The sequence below is a fragment of the Sorex fumeus genome, unplaced genomic scaffold (assembly GCF_029834395.1).
Source record: "Sorex fumeus unplaced genomic scaffold, SorFum_2.1 ptg000043l, whole genome shotgun sequence".
Classification (NCBI taxonomy): Eukaryota; Metazoa; Chordata; class Mammalia; order Eulipotyphla; family Soricidae; genus Sorex; species Sorex fumeus.
The window spans coordinates 30,034,602-30,059,669 of NW_026606100.1; the positions used below are offsets into that span (position 1 = coordinate 30,034,602).

The following is a 25,068-nucleotide window of genomic DNA, read 5'->3' on the forward strand; positions in this document are numbered from 1 at the left end:
TGAGACCCACTTGCTGGCAGGGGAACCAGCAAAACCCTCTGAAGAGCAGACAGTACCTTTGGCAAAATCGCTCACAAGGGCACCTGCTTTGCCCCCTGGGCACTGGGCCAGTTGGTCATCTCCATCCTGGCCCAGGTTGGGCTTTTGCATCCCTGAGGCCCAAGTCTGTTGTATCGCTGACAAGCTGCTTCCTTTCCAGCTCTGGGGAAGAAGCTACAATAAGGTCTTATGGGTAAGACCTTAGAAGGAAGCCAGCAGCTCTGTGAGCTGGAAGTGGACAGCTCAGGCTAACTGGAGCGCTGGAAGGGGGTTAAAGTAGTTGATCTGTGCTGGGCTGGAGTCTAGGACCAGTGGAGGGTGCTCAGCCCTGTCGACTCAAACAATAGACAAACATTGCCCCTTCCCTCCACTCTGGAGGGCTGAGATTTAGTCTCAAGTAAAGTCAGCTTCCCAATGGATCCCCAGACCACTAAGTCCCATTCCTGGAGGTGAAAGCCTGTGGTTCAGAAGTGAAAGGTGTCCCTGTTCATTTCAGGGCTATTCGTATGCCACAGAAGGGGGAAGGGTGATGTGTACCTCAGTTCTGGCGGCACATGGAAGAGTGGGGTGCAGATTCCTTCCTGGGGAGAGCAAGTGAAGTATGGGCCTTTCATATGGCTAACCCAGGCTCAAATCTCTGGCATCAGAGCTGGAGTGATAGTACAGCGGGTAGGGCATTTTCCTTGCACGCGACCAAGTGTGGTTCCATCCCCGGCATCCCATATGGTCCCCCGAGCACCACCAGGAGTCATTTCTGAATGCAGAGCCAGGACTAACCCCTGTGCATCACCGTGTGTGACCCCAAAAGACCAAAACCAAAAAGATCTCTGGCATCTCATAGGGTCCCCTTAGCCTCATCATGAGTGGTCTCTGAACACACCTGGGTGTGGACCTCAAATAAACAAAGACACTTAAGAACGAGCCAGAAACAGCTGGACGAGGTGGGGTGCATGAAGCCCACGGAGGGTGAACGCAGGCCTGGTGGCTGGGGTGCAGGCTGAGGCACAGGGCACGGGTGAGGTTAGGGGAGGGCTTGACCCTGGCAGGAGGGGGTGTGTGACATGACCCTTTGTGATACTGTTACAGGATCATCCGCACCAAAGTCCAGCAGCCTTTCCACCCAACGCCGGACGGAGCCGGGACAGGGGTGACTGCCCCCGGCCACACCATTGGTAAGAGGCTCGGGGAAGGGGAGATACTGGGGCCTCCAGGAGAGCCAGAATTCACCCTGGGGACTGTTTACCCCACCAAGGCCCAGCCCCCATGCTCCGCCCCACTTCTAGAGGTCCAGGCCCCCCAGAGTTGAGCACTTGGGTGGTCTCTGCTGCCAGCCATGGCAGGTGTCTATCTCCTGTCCTGTCTCCTCTGTCTCCATTTTCCTCTCCCTCATGAATACTTTTTCTTTTTTTTTTTCTTTCCCTGGTCTTCTCATTCTCCATCATTCTGCTGTGCTGTGATTTGGTCTCCCTGTCTGTCCTTCTCTCTTCCATATTTTTATTTTCGTACTCTTGTTGGTTTTTATGGACTTTCTTCTTCTTCCTCTCCCTTCACTCTCCTTTCCTCCTCAACCCCGTGGTCTCTGGGACCTGCCCCACCATCCCTCCGTCCCTCTTCATCCCCACAACTGTCCCTGACATCCCCTCTCCATCTCTCCTGTCCATTGGGTGACTCTCTCCAACCTCCTTCACTGACCCTCTCCCAGAGACCAGGCTGGGTGGCAGGTGTCTATGCCCTGTGGTCCCCTGGCAGCTGTCCCCTTCTCTCCACCAGCAGGCAGCCCTCCTGGGCCTACGTGACTGCGTGCTGGGAGCCAGGGCCAGGCTGTCCCCGACTAAGCCCGTCACCATGCAATGCCTATGCCTTCTTAGTGGACTTTAAGGACAGAGGTTACAGAGAGGGGGGAAGTTTGCCCCCAGGGACTCTCAGGAGCACTCCTGTGTCTCCAGAGGAGCAGAGTCAGAGTGTTGGAAGTAGCGCCTCCCATCAGGACTGGGAAGGTGGCCCCAGAGCCCAAGGGATGGGAGCCCTGAGAGAATCCTGAGTGAGCCCCGAGAAAGGTGCTGTCTCTAGAAGGATTTGCCCAGCCCCAGGACTGAGCCGGCCATGCCAGGAGCCATCCCGGAGGCCGGGCCCTCATCTGGAATCTGAGCCACTTCCTAGATGAACTCAGCTTAGGGGTCTCCCTTTAGCCTCCGGGGCCCCATGAGAGTTGTGCGCAGAGTCAGGGACTGGCTGCCATCCCCAGCTCAGGGCTAATCAGGAATGCAGAGCCTGAATCACCCTGTCGCCATTGTCTATCCATGCTGAACTGCCTTGAAGGATGGGGAACGGGGCTCGCCGCCCCCCCCTCCCCCCCGCGCTTGCTGCCCCAGCTCTCCTGATGGCCTCTCCCCCCTCCTGCAGTTCCCAGCACGGCCTCCCCTCCTGTCTCCAGCGCCTCCAATGATCCAGTGGGATCCTACTCCATCAACGGGATCCTGGGGATCCCTCGCTCAAATGGGGAGAAGAGGAAACGTGATGAAGGTAGGAGGAGGGAAGGGCCTTGGCTGCCCGTGCGCGCGTGCTTTGTCCGGGACAAGGGCTCCGGTTTCGGGCCGGCCTCACAGCTGCTCTGCTGTGAGATCAGCTTCGGTGGCAAAGCCCAGGTCCCCCCACTGCCCGGCTGGCTCTGGAGCGCGGGAGAGGGAGGCGGGCATCAGCTTTGCCATCTGCTTAGCAGCCCTGATGCTGTGCCTTTAGCAGAGGTTCACCGGCATCTCCCCAAGGACAGCAGGAGCTGAAGCATGGACCATGGTCCGCAGGGACAGTGGAGGACAGCTGGCCTCTGACTTGAGACTCTCTTCCCTGCCTTGTCCTCCCCTGACCCCAAGCCACTGGAGGCAGAGGAAGTGGGGTCACATACAATCAACCCTGATCTCCTCTTGTAACCCGCGGTCACTGCACCCAGGAAAGCCACTTGGGGGACTAGACAGGGACGCCCTCCCTTTCCTTCTCCATGGGAGGAGATACCCCTCAGACTTCTCGTGCCCCTCCCCTCATTCCCTGTCAGATTCCCAGGTGCTCCAGCTGTGAGTGGGGAACTAGAAGGAGAGACAGTAGTGAGAGCAGAGTGGGGCCAGCAGCTTGGGAGAAGGAGTTTTTCAAAGGCGACATTAGGAGGCTCCTGGCTCTCTTCTGATGCTGGAGGCCAGGTGCGAGGCTGGCAGCCCAGTCAAAAGGGGGGCTCCAATGTTTGCAGTCCATTTCCTGCCCACATCACAGACCCCGCGGGAGGGCGCTAACCTCTGCTCTGAAGCGCATCATCCAGGAAGTAGACAAACGAAGGGGCCATGGAGCTTGCCCCCTGCCAGTGCAGGATAGTCTCCATTCTGCCTTTCTTCATGCTGGCCCGCCAGCATCTCCCTTTTCTCCTGAAACTGTTCTGTTTGGATAATCAATCATCTGGTCATCGTGAGCACCGACAGGCCCTGGGTGGGGGCAGCTTTGGAGGCAAAAGAAGTGAGAAAGCGGGCAGCTCGGCGGTGCCGAGACAGCGGGAGTGGCGTGGCCGGCAGAGCAGGCACAGTCTAGGGGAGGCCTAGCCCGGCCCAGCAGCCCTGACCTGGTGCTGGCCTCCTTCCAGAAGCCCTAATGGCCTCGTTTCACAGGGAAACAGCTTGTCTGGCTCTATTTCTCCTTCTTCCAAAATATCCAAACCCATTTGGCTGCCACGGCCTTTGCCACTCACTAAATTTCATTGTGGTTGTTTTGGCGGCCACTGCTAATGAGCAGGGGGAGGCTCTGCTCTCGGGGGGCTCTCAGGCCAGGGCTTCGCCAAGCTCCCTGGCACCCTCTGTGATCTGGAAGATTCTGCCTCCCACCCCACCCACCCCCCAACTCCCACCCCCGCAGTGGTCTCTCCTCACCAGCAGTCCTTGCAGTTCTTAGAGTGTGTGATGCCCAGAGGTGGGATGCGGGGTGCTCTGTTCTTTTCCCCTTTGGCCCTTCTCCTCTGCGGGCCATGAACAGAGCGCCCTGGCCGGAGGCTGTGGCCAGAACAGTGTGTGTGCCTCCTCTCTGAGCCACTGGCCACGTTCGTTGTGCCAAGCTCATTCGATTCGGTGGCCCTTCCCTGGGCACTTGACGCCAGAAGGGCTCAGTGCTCCAAGGTCCTAGCAGGACACGATGCGAGACTCATCCCTGAGGAGCTTGTAGTCTAAGGGGGTTTGTCAGTCCATGAGCACAGGGTGCTGTCTGTGTGCTGAGGGGGGTTGGAGAGGGGAGCTGAGGGGGCTGCAAGGTGGAAGGGACACATTCAAAGACAATGGTCCTATGGGATTTTGTCTATCTAATAAGACAGCTTGGTGGCCAGAGGTGTGGGGGAGGAGATGGTGGGACATGTGGGAGGAAAGGGCCCCTAGTGGAAATAGCCTGAGGCAGATGAGTGAGGTGACAAGAGACCAGGCCAGGGCTGGACCATGGAAAGAGCTGGACGTCTGTCTGTAGACATGTGTGGGCTCCGGGAGTGTCGGAGCAGGAAGGGAGAAGGCTGGCCTGGCCCCAGAACCCTCAGCGTCCAGCAGGGCAGGGTGATGTCAACAGGGATATGCATCAGGGACTGGTGGGACCTCTCAGTTGCCTTTCACTGCTTAAACACAGACCTCCTGGGCCTGCCCAGGGGCAAGAAGGATCAAGGACCCTACTTTGGGGAAAAGAAAGAGAAACCTCTCGTCTGTTTTTTTCCATCCCTGTCCTCTCCCTCTAAGCTAGAAACAAAACTCCCTCCTCACCACCACCTCCACACATTTGACCCCTGGTCCAGGTGGGAAGGAAGAGGAAAGGCAAGGAGAGAGCCACAATGGGCCTCCCCAGCCCCCATTACACACACACACACACACACACACACACACACACACTGGGTGCCTCCAAGCAGCCAGGTCCAGTTTGCATTCAGGAGCAGCTCAGATGATTAAGAATAGGGGAGATAATTATGTGTCAAGATGATGTAGCCCAACTCCGCAGTCAGGCCAAGGTAGCAAAGCAGCTGGCAGGCCGGTCCAGGAGGCGGCCTCAGCGTGCACTGCAAACACCCTAGGGTGTCCTTTAACTATCAGGGGCCCAGCAGGCTGAAGGAGAAATGGATTTGGGGGCCATTGAAGGATACTGAGATGGGAACAGGGACCCACATCAAGGGACAAGACCCCTCCCCCCTTGGGTGTGGAGGAACAAGTCTCCCTCCCTCTCCCCCCCCCACACCAGTTTCCCCCTCCCACACTCACAGCTGTCCCTTCCACTGAGTCTCATGCCCTGAGGGCAAGCCTGGAGCCTCTCTGTCCTCCCAGAAGCAGCTTGGGCCTGCTTCTGGGTCCAGTGCAGCCTATTCTTCAGCTCTAACAATGTCACGGTGGTGGGCATTAGCGAGGACAATCATTGCAGTGTGTGCTGGCATTACTGGAGACAATCTCAGCAGTAGTTATTGGTGTTCACAGTGATAATACCCAGAGCATTATTGGCATTGGCACTCGGAATATGGACAGTGTTATTAGTATCTGCAGCAATCATATCAGTGGGGATATTAGTAAAGGGCCGATCAGCTGTGACTCTGGGGAGGCAGCGAGCTGACAGTGACCTCATGCCCGCTGGAGACACCGCTTCCTGTCTTGGCCTTGGGACCTACAAGAAGCCCCCACCTCCGGACATTCCTTTCAGAAATGTGCTATTCAGGCTGCTTTAAAATCCCACCCCATACCCCAAGAGCTCCCAGAATGAGTGAGGTGGACAGAACAGAGACAGATGAGTCAGGAAACCTGAGTCACAGGCTAAGTCACGAAGCACCCAGAGGCCATCTATCCATCTGACACCGCACATTCCCAGCCAGGACCCCCCCCAAAATTCCTTACCCCCTTCTTAGCTACAATTGTGGGGAAGGGAGAGGGGACATCTGATGGACCTTCCAAGGACACTGCTTCCCTGGCATGTGCTTGTCCTGGCCCAGGTGGCTGGAGGACACAGTCCCTCTTTCCCTTTCTCTAACCAGGCTGGCAAGCCACAGTCCTTGCTTTCACCCAGGTACTTCCGGCTGCACCCCAAGCATTGCTCTCCACAGGCTGTAGCCCAAAGCCATTGCCTCCTTTGTCCAGAGACCCCATGGAAGCCATCTGGGGTGCATTTGTTGAAGAGGGGTGTGTGAGGGGTGTGTGAGGGGTGGTGTCTCGCACTGTGATGGGGATTACAGGGGTGTGGTTTTGCCTTTCATTCATTAGATGCAGTTGAGTAGCACCAACAGGTGCTGTTGTTTGTGCCTTGGCTGGCAGGATGGGCTGCCCGCTGCAAAGGGCTGGTGCTGTCACCTCTCCTGAGCACCCTTCTGCTGTGGAACGAAGTGGTGGCTGGGAGAAGCAGTGGGTGTCTTTAGTTTTCCTTCTAGAAATTCCCTGGATTTCAATGCTCCAGTTAGACTGGGGAGCTTAGACTGGAAATGAGGGACCCCTGCCCTGTCCAGCACTCTGGCTGGACGCAGGGCAGGTGGTGAAGACTCCCACCAAGAAGGAGTTAGGCCAAGGCAGGGGGCAGTCAGTCCCTGAAGGGTGGCACAGTTGGGCACTGGGGCTTAGTGGGGGAGGGAGAGGCACCACTGGGTTTGAGGCCTCGTACCTTGAGGATCTTATCATAGCTACATAGCTATGTCCTCCATCAGCTTAGCTTTCTCCAGGGGAAATCACAGCTGTGCCTCCTGCAGGTAGCCCTAGGACACAGCTCTGAGGTGCCGAGCTCAAAAGATGGGTCATTGTGGTCCTGAGGAGAAGGTCTAACTGGCTTATGTGTGGAGGGAAAATGAAGTCCAATGGGGATGGAGACATACTTAGGGACAGGCTCTCTATCCTTGGCGTGACTCTCCAGAAGCAAAGCACTCTAACTAGAGGCATCGGTTCATCTCTGCTGGCTCGTTAGTTCTGCAGTTCCCGTGCTGAGGTCCTGGTCACCTCTAGCATGCCCAAAGGGCCCCTGAAGACCCCAACTTTTGCGAGGGTGTCACTAGTCTTAAGAACCCTTCCATTCTGACATGATGTATTGTTCCTCTGCCCACCAGTGTGCCTTCCCACTCCCGCAGACAAGTGGATTCACCTCGGAGAGCACATGCTTATCTTATGGTCCTGTATGCAACTTTGACAAGGCTTATGCAGTTGTGCGCGCATGTGTTTTCTCCCGTTCCCTGGTCTTTGGGTGAAGGAGACGTGGTATATGGCAGCTCCTTTACATGTAGAGCTTCGAAGAGATGAGCGGTTACAAGCATGCATGGCTCCATCCCTCTACCTCCACCGCTGTCCCCAGGGAGCCAGGAGAGCCATCAGCCAGCCCTGCATGTGCCCAGCACCTGTGGTCATGAGGTACACACGGGGCTGACTAGAGTTTTGCCCCAAGGGCCCGGGACACCTCCACCTGCATTTTGCGGCTGGGTTGTCCTCAGGGTGCCTCTAGGGGTGCCCTGGGTCTAGGAGGCTGAGACTGGCAGCCCTCCCGCTCAGGCTCAGAGCCCTGCAGAGGAAAGGAACTGGGTCTCCCCACCCCGGCTCTTGCCCCGGCTGCTCCCTGCCTGTCTTTCGGGATCTCTCAGTGTGTGTCTGTCTCTCATTTGCTCTAGTTGAGGTTTACACTGATCCTGCCCACATTAGAGGAGGTGGAGGTTTGCATCTGGTCTGGACTTTAAGAGGTATGAGGGCCAGAGGGGACCTGGTGTGGGGGTCAGGGGAACTAGCTGGTGGGGGCGGGCTGGTTAGAGAGTGGGTCCCCAAGGCCCAGAGAGTAGCGAGGGGGAAGTGGAGGGGCACCAGGAAACCAAGAGGCTAATCAAGTCTCCAGGGCCTAGATGGCTTTTTCGAGGGCCACTGTGGGGGGGTTGGGGGCTGAGGCCCCGGCGGCCTGGAGGTCAGGCCCTCGGTGGACAGGGCCACTTTTTCCAGCCCTTGGAAAAACAAAGAGCAGATCAGGTAGTAAAACAAAAGCAAAGGAGACCTGGAAGCACCTGACAGCGCTAATTCATCACAGCCCAAGTTTTTTCCTGTGTTCCCATTATATTTGTTTGTAAAAGTGGAAATCAATTTTGAAGGTAATTTTCTGGAAAGAATGGAAGGGAGGTGGGAGGGCCGGATAAGGCAGAGATGGTAAAAGGAAAAATTTAGGCCAGGCACAGCCCAGGGGCAGCTCTTGGCAAGGTGAAAGAAAATTGCATATTCAATCTCCATCCATGAATCTCCCTCGCTGCTGCCCGCCTCCTGCTTGAAAACAATGAAGGCTTTTTCCCAACGCTGGGCAGGGCCTCGGTATCAGACTCACTTTAACTTCAGGGTCATTAATTCCCTGATTATTGAAGGAGAAGAGAGGGTTGCAGCATCGGCCATTCCAAAGGCACCCCCACCCCATGTGATCGGAGCTTGGCCGGGGTGGGGTGGGGTGAGGGCAGCGGGGGCCCGAGGTGAGGTGCAGGGGGTGAGGAGCAGAGGCTGAGAGGGAGGACCGACCTGGGGAGCCCACTGGACTGGGGGGAAGGCAGCCGGGAGGAGGGTGGAAAAGGCAGTCATTACTGCATACCTCTGTTGTGTTGTTATTGCAAATTAAAAGTAGCATGTTCCAGTCCACAGCTATCTTTGGGGAGGGAGGGGCTCCGAGGGAGGTGGGGGATCTTATCATTGCTTCTTCAGCAGACCAGCCGCGGTGTCACCGTGTGAGGTGACATTTGAATTTACAATTCCGCTGAGAAAAGCCATTAATTCACAAATTAACATTTCTCCCTCTCCCTCTCTCTTTAACACTCTCTCCCTCTCTCACATGGATGTGCAAGCAATTGAAAAGACAAAGGAAATAGCCTTAAGGAAGAGACTTTACTGCTAGTCTGTCTGTGCGGAGATTGCTCCCCCTGCTTCCAGATAGATAAACCAATTACCTGAGCCGCTCTGCTCCTGGCCGCCCCGCGATCACCCCCTTTTTGTAGGCGGCCTCTGCGCCGCAGCGGCTTCCACTCGGTGTGGCTGGAGTGTGGAAGCCGCCTGCCCTGGTCACCGGTCTCTCTTCCCCATGCTTTCAGGGGCGGAGGGGCGAGACAGCGGGAGGAGCCCTGGTGTCAAGGCAGGCAAAGGAGCAGAGGTTGCTAGTGGCCAGCAGCCCCGGCCCTGGGCTTTGGGCGCTGGTGAGCCCCCTGAGCCCTCCCCCCACCCCGACTTTCAGAGAAAAACCTTTAGAGACTGAGGCAGCCACCAGGACCTGTTCTCTGGGGTCTCTTGGTAAGAGCTACGGGCACCTGGCCAAACCTGAGAGGGCTCTGAGCAAGGGAATGCTGGGGGAATCATCACTGCATGCCCACTGTTTGCAGGCACAGGATTCAGCCAGGAGTTGGGAGGTCTGCGGGAAGGGGTCCAGAAGAAGTCAGAGGGGTGCTGACTTGAGTAAACAAAGAGAAGAGGCACTGCATCCTTGCCCTAACCCGACACTCAGGTGCAACTTATGTTCACCCCTCTGAACGTCACACCTCCCATACTAAAAGGAGAGGAGATCACCCCACCTGACCTCCTGGTGTGTGGGCCTCAGGGGGCCGGCCTGCAGTGCTGGGCACTGAGCTGACCTCGCAGGCAACATGGGGTTGCCTTTCTGCCTTCACTCTCCTCCAGGCCTACACACTGGCAGGGAGCTGGGAGGAGGCCGAGTTCTGAGATAGGCATCCAGGTCACTGCCCAAGTCGCTGGTCCTTGCCCCTGCACTGTGCTAGGCAGCATCCTCACATACAGCCCGCTGCCATGTCCTTCTCGAGCCAGCCCAGAGAGAGTCATCAGCCTAGACCAGCACCGTCATGGCAGCTGACCCAAAGCTCGACTTGAATTTGCTTTCTCCCAACCAGTCGGCAAAAGCTGGCTACTGTTCACTCCGAGGCAGTGGGAGAGTTCCAGGTCAGCTCACTCACACACACATACACACACACACACACACATACACACACACATACACACACACACACACACAGTGAACCCACCTCACTGCTGGTAAGATCAGTAACCTGGGAGATGAGCCAGTTCTCACTTGAGTGGGGGATTCTTTTTCCTTAGTTGGGTGTCGTGCCGTTGTCAAACCCAGGAGATAGGGGCGCACATTTGCCAGCTGGACACAGACATATTTTTGTGCAGGGGTTCAGGAGGTGACAGTCCCTGTGTTTTGGCTTGTGCCTAGACTGTGGCTCAGTTGGTTTTGTTTGAATTTGGGTTTGGGGGCCATACCAGGCAGCACTCTGAACTTACTCCTGGCTCTGCGTTAAGGAATCACTCCTGGTGGGCTTGGGGAACCATATGAGGTGCTGGGGATCAAACTCCAGTCAGCTCCTCGCAAGGCAAACACCCTCCCTGCTGTATTGTTGCTCTACCTCAGATGGGGGCTCAGATGGGACCCACCTGATCTGTCCTGCCCTGGTGCATGAACGGTTATATTTGATGGTTTGGGAAAGTTACAGTTTAACACCAGACAATTTTTCCCCCATAACATGCCAAAAGGTCAGAAGCCATCATTGGCTGCTACCCTCGAAGAGAAAGTGGAGATTGACAGAGCGGGGGGTGCCCTGCACCCCTCCCCACCCAAACTGGGGTGGCTAGTGCTCCAGCTCCACTTTCTCAGTGAAGGTCCCCTCAGTCCTCCTTGCTAGCCCTGCATCTGTGCACTTGGGAACCAGGCATTCTCACTGCCCAGGTGTCCCCATGGCCGCCCCCTTCCAGCAGGAGAAGTGAGGCTCCCTCTCCCTGCTCCCCCCTCTTCTTGGGCACCCGTCACTCTGCCCTTTACCCTAAGCATAAGCTGTGGGTGCTTTCGCCCAAGACCCTGCCTGTCCTGTCCCCAACCTGGCCTTTTCCCCTGCAGGCAGCTGCGAAGGGCGGGAGACTAGGGGACCCCTCCATAGAGGCACTGGGGAGAGCTGGGGTTGCCGGCTGCCAGGGGGAACGGGCCTGACAGCACCCCTTTCCCCACTGCTGGCTCTGCTGGAAAGAGCCCTGGAGCCCAAGGGAGGGTCCCCACACCTGCCTTCCTCTCTCCATCCCCCCTCGCCTGGTGGGGTGGAAAGGCCAGGAGGGTTGGGGGAGGGCTGGGCCCGGCACAGGCTGGAGACAGATCACAAGCCTCAGCCCAGTGGCAGCAGCGCCAGTAATTCAAACCATCCTGACCCTCCGCTGAACCCGAACCCGCTGACCTTGACAGCAGTAGACAAGGGAGGCCTCACAAACCCAACCCAACTCGCGAAGGGGCTCCCCGCTCCCGCCCTGCGGCCCAGCCTCCAGGTGGCTATGAATTTGGCCACCCCCCTCCCCTGATATGTCAGCGTGGCCCTCCTGGAGCCTCCTCAGAGGCCCTCTGCACCGGTCCCGTGGGGGACAAGGGCACTGCCGGCTGGGCTTCTCCCTCTTGTCCTCGTTCCCTCTCCTTGCTGCATGTGTGTGTAGGTGCATGAACGTGTGTGTGTGCATGCATGTGCATTTGCACACGCATCCATGTGTGTGCGTGCATGCATGCATGCATGTCCATATGTGCGCACATGTGTGTGCACGCACATGCGTGTGCATTTGCATGTGTGTTCGTGTGTGCGCGTGTGTGTGCATTCACATGCGTGTGTGTGTGTGTGTGTGTGTGTGTGTGTGTGTGGTCTGGGTGCACACGGGGTCGACGATAAAATGTGATGGAGACCGAGCAGACAAGGGGAGGGAAGGAAAGCCGGAGGAAAACAGCCCCAGGAACCAGCATTAAAGTCAGTGCAGTTTATGAAGTTTATGCTTTGCTCCTAGGGAAAGCTGGAGTTCATCCAACTGCCTCTTGGAGGCTGCCAGACAGCTCCAGAAGCAGAGAGTGCAGGGGGGAGAGCGAGCAAGCTAGTGATGAGGGAATGAGGCTCTCTCTCTCTCTCTCTCTCTCTCTCTCTCTCTCTCTCTCTCTCTCTCTCTCTCTCTCTCTCTCCCCCAAGCCCTAGCAGACTATGAAGCCTTGGCTGCAAGGGGTGCAGACCGGTGTTTTGATGATGAGCTCTCCAGGGTCTCCTTCCCTCTTCTTCCCTCTGTCCCCATCCCTGTTAGAGGGTCTGAGACACCCCCCCCAAACACACACACCTGGGCCACGTGGACAGCTTGGGGGGGGGTGTGCTAAGTTATTGCAGGCTGGACCCTGGGTGCCCCCAGCTTGTGGAAAGGGCTTAGGTGAAGGACAGTGTGGGAGTGTCCATTCCCCGCTGTGTCTCCTGGGGGCGGGTTTCTTCCCAGACGCTGATGCTCCAGTTTGCTCTGGCATCTTGGTCTGAACCCTGTTTAGGTGATACCACACCCTCGGGTGGGGGTACTGAACCTATGGGAGGAGGCAGCTGTCAAGTAGTGGGGCAGGGGAAGGAGGGGGCAGTGAATCTCCTCTGTTTGTGGTTAGAAACGGTGGATTTGAGAGTGGAGGGATAGGGCAGTAGTAGGATACTAGCCTTGCACACAGCCAATTCCCAGCACCCCACGTGGTCCTCTGAGTCCCATCAGAAGTTATCCCTGATGGGGCTGGAGTGATAGCACAGGAGGTAGGGAGTTTGCCTTGCACGCGGCCAACCTGGGATCGATTCCTAGCATCCCATATGGTCCCCCGAGCACCACCAGGAGTAATTCCTGAGTGCAGAGCCAGGAGGTAACCCCTGTGCATTGCCGGGTGTGACCCAAAAAGCAAAAGAAATAATAAAAAATAAAGAAGTGATTCCTGAACACTGCCAGGTGTGGTAAGGGAGTGGGTGGAGGGAGAGAGGTGGCGTGTATGGGATAGATTTCCAATGGGGGCGCTGAGTGATTTTTTTCTGAAGAGGAACAGTTATGCCAAATAGATCTGGGGGCCTCTGGTGGGCCGAGTGGTACCTTGCAGCTAGTGAAGATTGATACTGAGCTTTCTTAAGGAGACACAGGCAGAGGCTTTTCCAGGGAATTCAAAGAAAGTACAGGTAGACAGGCAGGAGGTGGGTGTTGCTAGAGAGACTTAGAGCAACTGGAGATGGGCCTTTCTGGACTCTTCCAGACTCTTCATGCTCACAGACACAGGGTTTAGGGAGGGGGGTGGGGGTAAATGCACTAACATGCACATGGGTAAGACCCTTGCTTTTGAGGAAGTGGCCCCTGCCCTCTGCCTTGTGGAACCACCTTCTGCCTCATGCTCTGTGTTTCTGAGATGTGGGGCCCCGTGCAGAGGGGCCAAGTCGGCCCCCACCTCCACCAGGAACTTGGTGTGTCTCTCTGGTTCTCTGAGAGCTGGATTGAGGAGAGGACAGAGGTGGTGTCCTTGGAAGGCAGCGACAGTGGAGGAGGAGACCCCTCCAGCCAGGAGGTGCCTGGCTGGAGGGAGGTGGAAAGTGTCCAGGGCGGGCTTTCGCCCTTTCTCTCTCCTTCTCTCCCTCCCCTCCCGCCCTCCTCATCCCTCCCTCTTCCCTCCACACATCTTTATTGGTTCCGTAATAGCGTTGATTTGCATGTCAGGCAAAGCCCTGCTACACACACAAGAAGAACACCCCAGCCGTGGCGGTGTGGCGGTGTCAGCTCTCGCGGTTGTTCGACAGTGTAAAATTAAATTAATAAAGCCCCCAACACAGGAAAACATAACAGGAAATTAATGGCCTTTACTGTCGCTCTGATGCAGTCATTTGCAAGCCTGCTTTCCGCACCAAAGACTTCATAAATGCAAGCAGTTTCTCTAAACAAGCATACTTAGGGCGGCCTGGTATGTAATTTTTCGCCTTGCTTGTGTCCTTTGAGCTAACAAAGCCCCCTTCCCTCCTGGCTCCAGAGAGGTTTCTAACTGGTGCTGGCCCCAGCTGTGGCCCAGTAGGACACAGAAAGCCTCCTGGGGCCCTCTCAGAGAGCCCAGACAAGGCTTCAAGGTGCCCTCAGTAGCACCCCCCCCCCCACACACACACACATGGACATCCCCCAGCCGGTGATCCGGGAGCTCTGGCATTTCCCAGCCTGCAGGAAGACTGCGCATGCTCCCAGGCAGGGAAGTTGATCAGGCTGGGGCATTCCCCCAACCCGACCCCCACTCTTCGTTTGTCTTCTCTCCCTGCTACCTGTCTGCTCCCCACCTCCTGCTTCAGTCCTCCCCTCCCGCACCTGTGACCTGCTTTCACTTCACCTGGGGCTCACAGGTCCAGTCCAGTGGGCTGCACTTTGGCTTTAGCTGCTATTTCCTGTTCCTCTACAGGTAACCTGGGGGTTCTAGGGGAGACAAAACAGCATATGTGGACAGAAGCAAGTCACAGCACTTGCATAATTCCCTGGCGCCACCCCTGGCTATCTCTCTCCGGGCCACTTACACCACACGAGGGCCCTAAATGATCATTCGGCCCATCCTACTGGCAGCTTTCTGTGGTGTGGCTTTGGCATGTAAGAAAGGGGAGTGTTAAGAAGACTGGATGCTAAGCTCTCTGGGGCCTTTGGGGCACAGTGGACGGTCCGGTAGGTGTCTGAAGAGCCTATTCCCAGCACCTCGGGGGAGGCTCTCACCCAACAGGCTGGTAGTCACTAGGAGTGCAGGGAGCAAGCAGGCAATGCGACTAGGTCTGGGAGAGGCAGCTCCAGGGACACTCCTCTGTGCAGGGAGGCCTGGTGCTGGGCTGGGGACGGGACAGGTTTTAAGGCGCTCCGCTCTTACAGCCCTCACTTCGAACACTCCCCACTAGTTGTTGTGGACAGGGGACACTGCCGGTTGCTCATTGTTATCTTCAGGGTCCATATGCTCTTGAGGGATGAGCACAGGACCTGGAGTCCCCATTTTCGGAGCTGGATTCCGGCTCCACTCTGATTTGGGAGAGATTTGTTGTTGTTGTTGTGTTTGTTTGTTTTTCCAAGGAGGGGCAGTTGGGCCACACTCAGTTGTGCTCAGGCCTTACTTGTGGCTCTGTTTTCAGGGATCACTCCTGGTGGGAGTCGGGGCGGGGGGGGGGGCGACCAGATGCAGTGCTGGGGATTGGTGCTGGAAATCAAACGCAGATCAACCTTGTACAAGTCAAGCTCCCTTCCCCACTGTACTATCTCCCCATCCCCTCCAGCCCCACCTGGTATTTGCTAACCTGCCTTCCGTTAATCACATAATTTCTCTGACGCAAAGTGATCTTGACTTTAAAATAGAGATAATGCCATTTTACAAAGTAAGGGGGTGAAGATCTCTATTTGAAACCCTCTTCACGCCTTCCTCCTTTCCTTTCCCATTAGTCCTTGTTAGTACCGTGAAAGACACAGGCCAGCCTGGGTGGATTTTAGCATCGCCTGTGCTGTGGTCCCTGCAGTTGAGGAGGTCCTGCACCCTCCTGGTTACCACCTCTGAATTCATCCTTGACAGTTAAAGTCCCTCTTAAATACACTCTGAACTCTAGAGACAGTCCAGCCAATGCCAAGTAGAATAGAACCATTGCCATACTCCACCTGAAGATTCTACATCCATAATGTAGCCTAAGATTGCATTCGATTTTTTAGCAGCCGTGTCAGACTCAAGCTCATATTGAGTTCGTGGTCAACTAAAACCTCAAGATCTTTTTCACATCAATTGTTCTCCAGCCAGATCTACCCCATTCTGCACTTGTGTAATTGATTTTTTTTAACCTAAACATAGGGCAGTCTATTTATCCTTGTTGAATTTCATCTTGTTGGTTTTAGCTTTTAATTTCACCCAACTAAGAACACGAGGATTTCTTCTATATCATCACCCTACTTGTTCTGTTAAGGAGTTGTCTTCTTTAAAATAAAGAAAAGCCGCTGCCCCACCAGTAAAGACCTCCCCTTCCTGGCTACAATCAATGAATACTCTATATGCTATTGAGCCCAGAAGCCAACAACCATTTTCCATTTCTTCCTCTTGTCCAAAGTTAGAAAGGAGAATCTTGGTGAAATATTAACATTCACACTGTCCAAAGCATAGCCTTAATCAATCCATTTTTGAAATACAATTTAAATTGATGAGCGAACTGAACACCTGCGGTGTGTAAATCTAGGACTGAATTGTAAAGGTCAATGGGACATAGCCCTGGACCCCATAATCTTCTCTCTAGTAGGAGATAGCTATACCCAGCTTTATAGGAATAGAATGTGATACATACTCAGATCCAGGTGTGAATGCGATAATGAACACTTAAGAGAAATGTTGGTTGCTTCCAACCATGGCAATTGAGGAAGGCTTGGTGGGGAGAAATTTGGTCTCAGCCTTGATTATCTGGTTAATGTGCCACAACTTATTCTTGGCAAGTGTATGTAAACTCTTGGGTGTCACTATTTCCTTGTTCAATACCCACAAATTAATGACATGATACGTCACAAGGAAATCTAAGAGATTTCCAAATCCTGATATTAAATGTAATCAAGTGTCTATGCTTATCTTCTCCCAATTTTGCAAGGCAGGACGGCATTGGGTCTTGTCACTGACTTACCCTTTCATTATCACTTTATCATTATTAGAAAACAGTTTAGGATGCTGGACTGGAGAGTTAGTAGAGAGGTTAAGGCCTTGCATGTACCCAGCTCCCTGGCACCACATATGGTCCTCCCAAACACTGCCAAGAGTCACCCTCCACATAGAGCCAGGAATAGCACCTCCAATCCCTGCTCCCCAATTTTAGGATCCTGTCTATTTCTTTCCCTCCCTCGGGTCCTGATATGGGAATTATTGGGTCTGTTGAAAGGTTAATTCTTATCTGCGTGGCCTCCTCCTCACCTGGGCTGCTCCTGCTGATTCCATTTTGAAGATTCTTTTCTTTGCTAGAGAAGACAGGCTAACTGGGGGTTAAGAAGTCTTGCCTCCTCATGCTTTTCTCAGCATTGCCTCCTTTTCCCATGCACTGACCCTCAACCTGCCTGTCTTTTTCTCCTTTCTCCAGCTGTAGCTTCCAGGACCCTGTTTTGTTGTCTCAGCTTGTTCTGAGCTTCTGTCTGACAAGCTCATGCCTCTCTCATCTCCATCCTTGGTAATGGCTCCCTCCTTCCATCTGTTCTATGTCCTTTATAACGGGGGAAAAAATCCCTTTGTTTGATAATAAGTGTAATACATACTCATTCAAAAATATTTGGAAAATACAGTAATTTTTCAAAAATTGTCTATAACATAATAGCCACACTTGGAATTTGGTATTGTCTATCTACTTTTGTGTGCATACATAATTATGTATAATTTAAAAATCAAAATCAGAATGGTACTGTATAGATAGCTTGTGTCATGCTATTTTCACTTAACATTATATGGGACCATTTTCACATATCATTAAATATTCTTTGAAAACATGATTTTTTAATGGCTGCATAATCTTCCACTGTTCAGTGTACATGTCCTTTTAAAATCTAGGCTCATCATATTTTAAAGCTTATCCGTGTGCAACAACAATGATTTCCTTAAATGTCCCTCTCCTCCTACCTCCCCCCTCCCGCTCCCTTTACTTTGTCAGGTTGATTATTTGAGCTGGTAGGGCAAAATCACATCTTTACAGCTTCCTGCTCCTTTGGAATTATATTCCTTTTGCGAATCTCTTGATAGGAGATCTCATTCTGTTCTCTAGCACATGGCCGTTTGCTTTCCTCAAGTCGGGTTCTGTCCAGTGCGCAGTCTCTTTGCTATTCTCCATTCTGGACATGCTTGCTTTCTTCCCCGGCCCCCTGCACTTCCCTTGGATCAGCTTTTCTTTGTTGATCAGAATTAAGCAGCCCAGAATAGAAGGCAGGGCATGAGGCTGAGGGCCTCAGTTCTCATCCTAACAATGATTAGGTCTGTGATATAAAATTTTACTTAACCATTCCGCCTTCTTTCTTTTACATTTCTAAGATGGACTAGATGAAATGAATTCCTGATTCCTTTCTAGCTATAAGTGTGATGCAACTGAATCCAAGAGAACAATTTCCTTCTTCTCTTTCTCCTTCTAATAGTTAAAATGTTGAACAAGTCAAGAATTTACCAACCTTTGCTTTTGAAATTCCACTAGACAAATCAGCCAACATTTTTTATCACTTACTCTGTGTCAGACTGTATGCTAGGTTGACAAAAATGATAAAAATGGGTCCCTGCCTTCAAAAGAGTCAAGGTGTACTGGAGTAAACAAACATTAATAAATAACTGCAATACATAGACTTTAAATTTGGCTTTGGGGCAAATTACCTAATCTCTCTAGCCCTCAGTTTCTCCAGGTTATGAGGTCAACCGCCAGAGGCAGAATGCCAGGTTTACTTCTGTCTCCTCTATCCCTTGTTAGCTGTGCAATCTTTAGGAAAGTTCCTGAACCTCTGCCCTTCCATGGCCATGTCTACAGAATGGGGACAATCATTGAAGCGTCTTGCTTAAGCACTGGTGAAAATTAAATGAGTTCGTATGTGTCCGATGCTTAGACAACAGCCTTATGTATAAAGTCAGCCCTTCGTGTAAGCTGATGTCATCGTAAGGATGAAGGCAGTTTATTTATGCTAAGCCTGGCGTCTGCTTTCATCCTAGTGACTGAATGCAGTTAAGTTCTCGTGACTTCTACAGTAGGGGTTACAAGAGCTGGCTGTGGGGAAACGCAGGGAAAGAAATCGACTCTGCTGACTGAGGGGCTGGTGACCCTCTGGAATCCCGCTGAGGCTTCTCTAGCCCAGAAATGCTCTCAAGGCACTGTTCTGAGTCATAGAGCGTGTGAGCAGCAAAATTAGAATTTCAACCAGGAGGGGCCAGAGCGATAGCACAGTGGGAAGGGTGCTTGCCTCATACGTGGCCCATCTGGGTTCAATCCCTCCTTAGCATCCCATACGGTCCCCTGAGCCTGCCAAGAGTGATCCCTGTGCACAGGAGCCAGGAGTGAGACCTGAGCACCACTGAATGTGGCCCCAAAGGAAAAGCAAATAAACAAAAAAAGAATTTCAACCAGGAGATGGCATGTCCCTGTACCAGCTTCGTTCCCACCTGCACACAGCCTCCCCCAGCACCCTCCTCTCTCCACCCCTCCCCTTTTTCCTTCCCCCAGTTCTCCTGCTCCTCTTCCTTATCTGGGGCTTCTCTTCCTCCTCCCCTCCTCTTTCTGATCTCTCCAGTTTCTCACATTCCTTCCTTTCCTCCTGGTTCCTCTCTCCTCCCCTCCCCTTACCATTAATTCTTGCTCCTCTCTGCATCTGGAAGGCAGCCCCATTTCTCAGCATCCCAAACCACGCTCCTCGATCTGAATCAGATGGGAGGGCCAGGGGGACAGCGCAGACCCCCACGCTCCAGCCGGCATGGGGGTGGGGCCGGGGCTGCACAGACGGGCCGCCCTGAATGACAAGCGGGGATATTGATCGCATTCTGAACTCAGCCCAGCCGATAGAAGGTAATTAATGACTCCATTTGCCTCAGTACAGAGGAGAACAATTGAGTTGGAAAAGGCAACAACTGGCATCTGGGGAGACTGGGGGGCTTCCCCGGGTGGGGGTGAGCCCCTCGGAAGAGGAAGGTGTTCTGGGGAGTTAGGACAGAGATGACTGGTAGGAACGGCCTGGAAGAAAGGTTTGCTCCCCCTCTCCAGAACACCTCTGGGCTGACTCCACCTGCCCCCTTCACCCCCCCCCCCCCATCACCCACTCCTCCCCACTTCCTCCACACTTCTCTCTTCTTCCTGAATCACCTCTTCTGTGTGCAGGAAGCCTTACTAGTGCTGTGAGCTTGCCCTTTGCGCCTTCCTTTGCCAAACAGAACTAGGGGTATCTCTTTGGCAGGTGTTCTGTGCAGATTAGAGCACCTGAAGCTCCCCCGCTACTCGAGGATGTGATGAGGGCTGTGGGCAAAGCAGGCAACTGTGATAGTGAGGGCTTTGGGGTCAGACATCCCTGAGTTCAAGTTCAGCTTCTGCTACTAGTTGGATGATGTTGAACAAATAATTTGTGTCTCTCTGAAGAAATGAGAATGACTGGTGAGTGACTCATAGAGTTAAAGGATTTAATGTGTGTGTGGCAGTGCTCGCATTGGTGGCTTCCTCGTGAATAGGTAGATAACTGCGTCTGAGTTTGAAAAACTTAAGTTAGGAGCTGGACATGTGGCACTGTGGATCTGAGGCCCTGTGGGTTTGATCCAGCACCGCAATACCAGAAAGGAAAGAAAGGGAAAGGAGAGAGCATGGGAGAGACGGGAGAAGAAAGAGGAGTGGAGAGGAGGGGAGGGCCCGGGTGGGGAGAACAGGGGACAGGAGGTTGAGTGATCGTTTGGAGGATAAGGCACTGCTTTGCACGTAGCCAACCTGGTTTAAATGCCCAAGACCCCAAATCGCCCCCTGAGCACCACCAGAAGCAATTCCTGGGATGGAGCCAGAAGTAAGCCCTGAGCACAGCCAAGAGTGTCCCAAAAGCAACAACAGCAAAAAGGGGGGGGGGGGAGGGAGGAAAGGAAGGAAGAAGGGAGGGAGGGAGGGCAGGCAGTTTAGTACAGCTGTAGACTTTGCTTTAAGAGACTTTCTCTGAAATGCCTAATTCTGATGTCTTGGGATTTGGGGGAAAGCCCCCGATCATCCCATTTATTATGAAGTCTTGATTTTGCTGATTTTGATGCATCTCTGAGCATCTTCACCTAGGATATGGTGTTATTCCAGTCCATTCCCACCACCACCCTATCTTTTGGTCAGTGCAGAAAAAAAATATACAACTGAGAAACACAGGTACAAAGTACATGCAAAAAATAGAAGAAAATGCATTCACAGGGCCAGAGCAATAGTACAAGTTTGATCTCTGGCATCCCAAATGGTCTCCTGAGCCCTGCCAGGAGTGATTCCTGAGTGAAGAGCCAGGAGGAACCCGAATATCACTGGGTGCTGCCCAGAAACCCCTCTCCCAAAATCAAACAAAAGAAAGTACATCCACAAAGTACAAGACATCCTGTTCTCCCCCTTCTCCCTCACCCTCACCCTAAGGTTGTGTTTGTGACCGTCTCCTTACTGAGGTGCAACCTACTGAAACCTCACTGGACACCAAATTGTGACTGGAGGTGCTGTCCAGGGGCCATCAGGGGGAAGGTCACCTCTGCTTCACAGCAGCCAAGAATAAATGGGGACCGATAAGTTTACGAGAATGAGAACAGAGCATTCTTGCTGAGGAGGAAAAGCCATTTTTCCTTATGAAGTCTAGAAGTAGCACACGTTTGTTGTATGCAACCTGCATGACATGGGGGAAATGTAGCCAAGAAGAAAACAATTCGCCCTGATCATTGAGTCCCCATTGTTCCATGTCACTATGCCCTGGCCAAACAAGATGGCCCTGGGTTTTGCTCCTCTCTTCCTTTGGCAGACTCCAGGGGTCCACCGCAGGAGAAAAAAAGTGAAAGAAAAGTAAAAAAAGACCTTTGCTGGGCCAGGGGGATAGTATAATGGATAGGGCACTTGCTTTGAGCGCACACTGACATAGGATTGATCCATAACTCTGCGTATGGTTCCCAGAACACTTCCAGGAGTGATCCCTGAGCATAGTCAGGAGTAAGTCCTATGTACTGCTGGGCATGGGGAGGAAGAGAAGGAAGGAAGGAAGGAAGGAAGGAAGGAAGGAAGGAAGGAAGGAAGGAAGGAAGGAAGGGAGGGAGGGAGGGAGGGAGGGAGGGAGGGAGGGAGGGAGGGAGGGTTGTTTCTGGAACCAGTTCCAACCAGCAGACCCATTTTATCCTGGACCTGCTCTCTGTGGCTGGGGCCAGGAGGCAGGTAAGGGATGCCTCCCTGCTCCTTTCTCCAGAAACCTGCTTTAGATGGCAGCACCGTGGTTAACTGGGAACATGGGAGTCTGGGTCTCATGGGCCGTGGTTCTGTGGGTGGACAGGAAGTCTATCAAGAATGGGCAGGCCACTCATGGGCCAGAGTCCGTGATGTTGGCAGCCTATAGGCATTGGGGGCATGAGAAGAAGGGGCATGAATGGTGGGTGGGGCTAGCTCTTGCCACATTCTCTGACAGCTCAGATGTGTGGGACTCACCTGTCAAGTGACAGGTGAGGTGGCCAAGACCCCACCTTCTGTTCCCCCACCCTCACAGCGAGCCTGGCTCACTTTCTCAGTCATTCACAGAAGTCCTGCTACTCACCAGCCCTGTAACACTCCAGTCACGGTCCTGGCTTGACGCCCTGACAGGGGGATACATCTACCTAGTGGCATCTTTTTCTTTCCTGCATCCCTCCCTCCCCCCCACCCCCCGCCCCGCAGCCTACATCTGCATCCTCCCCTGCCTCCCCTGCTTCAGTCACGCTCTGCCAGCGCCCTGCAGTCTGGGGCTGGGCACTGGGCTCGCAGCCCAGACCCATCGTTCCCCTCTCCCTGCTGTCTCCTCTGAGTCTACCCTCGGGTGGTCCCACCTGCACTGTCTCTGCACCCTCCCAGGACAGCTCCCTCGCAATGGCCAGCGCTGAGCCACTTCCTTTTTACCTTCCCTGTGTCCCCCTCCTTAGCTGGCGAGCCGGGCTTCCCCGAGGAGGTCCTGCAGGTAGAGTTGGCAGGTTTACTCCTGGTGCCAGCTAGGCTGCGGGGGTTCCTGGTAGGTAAGGGGTCTCCCCTCACTTCCTCTCCCTCTTTCTGCTCTGCCTCTGGGATTCCTCCTTCCCTGAGCATCTCCTCCTGGGATCTGAGACCCAGACAGTCTTCTCCCCACCTCTTTCTCTCTCTGCTTCCTGTCCCTGCCCCTTGCCTTGTACTCCTCCCTTTTACCAGCTAAGAAAGGGTGCCAGCCCCTCTGGAGAGAGCCTGTGGGTCTCATGGTTCATTCAAGGGCACTGCCCCCCCAGCCCCTTAGTATTTTCCCCTAAAGTCTCTCCCTCTCTCCCCTGTGCACCCTAAAACTTTCTGCTCCATTCATCGCTCTCCTGCCCTATTCCCACTCATCACCTGCCTTCTGCTTGGAGCGGTTCCTCCAGCAGCCTCTTTAAGGGGGTCCTTGCCTGCTTGCATAACCCTATTTTGCTTTCCTGAGCCTCTAAGCACCTTCCTTCCCTGGCTCCCCTCCCCTGCTTGCCTTGCCCCGCCTCCCCCTGCCCCCTCTGAAGGTGGCAGCCCCTTCCTTCCCTCCCTCCCCACCCTCCCCTTCCTGCCATCGCTGCCTCTGTAACCCGTCTTATCACCCGGGCCTGAGTGTACAAAAAAAATAAATAAATAAAAAGGTCAGTGAGTGGAGGGAGCAGCAATAACCCCTAAAACAGTACTATCAGTGGAACATGATTGATCAATTGAATTCCATAGCGGCTGAAAAATGTGGGATTAAGTAGTGTATTATACGCACAATGAGTTGAGGCATGATGTTCATTTCAAGTTCATTTCGCCGGCCTCTGCCACCAGATCAGGCAATCAATAGGGGCAGCAGATATCATATATCACCTCTCTGCGGGCTGGGGAGAGAGCACCATAATCTCTCGCAAATTTAGAGTGACAGATTTGTCAAGATCTGAAGGGCCCCTGAATAAATGAAGGAAAAGAGACTCCTCCAGCCAGTGACCTGAGGACAAAGCTTCAGTTCAGCCCCTACACACATACACACACACACACACACACACACACACGCACACACACGCACAGAGGCTGAGCCCAGACACACACACAGACATATACACAAATCTGCAGAGGCATGGTATACGGCTACCACACAATGCGCACACCCGTGCCTGTTATGTGGGAGCACGTGCTCACAGGCAGACACACACTCTGCTCCCCAGGATTTATTTACATGGTGACATTGCAATAATCACACACAAAGACACTGCCTCCCTCGACCCTGGCGGCAGGGCTTTCCAAAAAGGCAGGACTCCGGCAAGAGAGAATCGGACACAATGCAGCTCGCAAACAGTTACAAAGGGATAGATAGGACAGGAACAGCGGCATATCCATGAGAGAGAAGCAGGCCCAGCAGCGGTGTTGGGGCAGGGGCTCATGCTTTGAGCACACACACACACACACACACACACATACACACTCACACACATGCACACACACTCACATGTGTACACATGCACACTAACATGCGCACATTCACATATGCATACGCACACCCACGGGCATGCACGCTCACACACATGCCCATGCACGCACACATGCATGATGCATGCTCACATACATGCACACAGACACACACATGCGTGCATCTTTTAAGAAAGGGTCTCTCAGTCACTTATACAGTCACAGACATTTATTTGTCTCCATACTTGTACAAGTGCAACTATAAACAAAATACTCACAGAAAAGAAAAATACAGCCTCATCCTAATTTATAAAGAGAACCTCATATACCCTCCAGAGGCTATACAGAAAAACAGCAGCCCAATTTGGTGTCTATAGGAACTAGGCACATAGTTGGCAGTGCCTGTGTGCGTATGTGTTGTCTGCCTCAAATGTAATCCTGGTTTTTACCTCTGCCCCCATCCTCCCCCCCTCCTCTATCTCTCTTATCTCTCTCCCTCTCTCTTTCCCCCTCTGTCTCACTTCTATCTCTTCATCTCTCTCTCCCTCTTTCTCTTTCCTTCTCTCCCTCCCTCCCTCCTTCTCTCTCTCTCTCTTGCACACACACACACACACACACACACACACACACACACACACACATACATCATGCTCACACTTTCCCATCCTGCTGGAGGGAAGACAGGAGGTCCCGTTTGGAGAGCAGGCCCCGCGCTCTGTCTGGGAGGCCAGCAGGAGCAGCCAGCTGCAGGCTGAGGTTAATCAATATGTAATATTTTCTATGGTCTCCCGAATGATACTGTACAGCGTTACTGTATATAATGCAATATTGATTATATCATATCGTATAATCACCTATAAACTGATATATATAACAGTCCCAAAGGAACACCCTGGGGCCTCCAGCCTGGGCTGGCCCCAGGCCCAAGGCTCCCCAGATGGTCTCAGGCTAAAGGAAACCCAGGCTGGGTTGTGGTTGGTGGGGGTGACCCCAGATTGGGCCAAGGGAGTTCAGAGTGAGGTGACAGAGAAGCTGCTTTGCTCCCCGTCCACTCTGGGACTGGGCAGGAGGGCATGGGCAGCAGTGTGGGGAAGCCTGGGCAGGATGGGAGGTGGGCATATGTTTGAGACCCCCAC

At 53.5% G+C, this 25,068-nt stretch overlaps 1 protein-coding gene across 4 annotated transcripts in view; it reads left to right on the plus strand.

Moving 5' to 3' along the window:
• Positions 1-25,068, plus strand: part of PAX2 (paired box 2) — a 90,616-nt gene that overhangs the window by 43,431 nt on the left and 22,117 nt on the right. For 3 of the 4 annotated variants that reach the window (XM_056120640.1, XM_056120639.1, XM_056120641.1), the window contains exons 5-6: positions 1,126-1,211; positions 2,443-2,562. In XM_056120640.1, the coding sequence (XP_055976615.1) occupies positions 1,126-1,211; positions 2,443-2,562 (206 nt within the window). Of the gene's footprint in view, positions 1-1,125; positions 1,212-2,442; positions 2,563-7,660; positions 7,730-25,068 lie in introns of all 4 variants that reach the window. The other variant, XM_056120642.1, reaches the window with a different exon arrangement.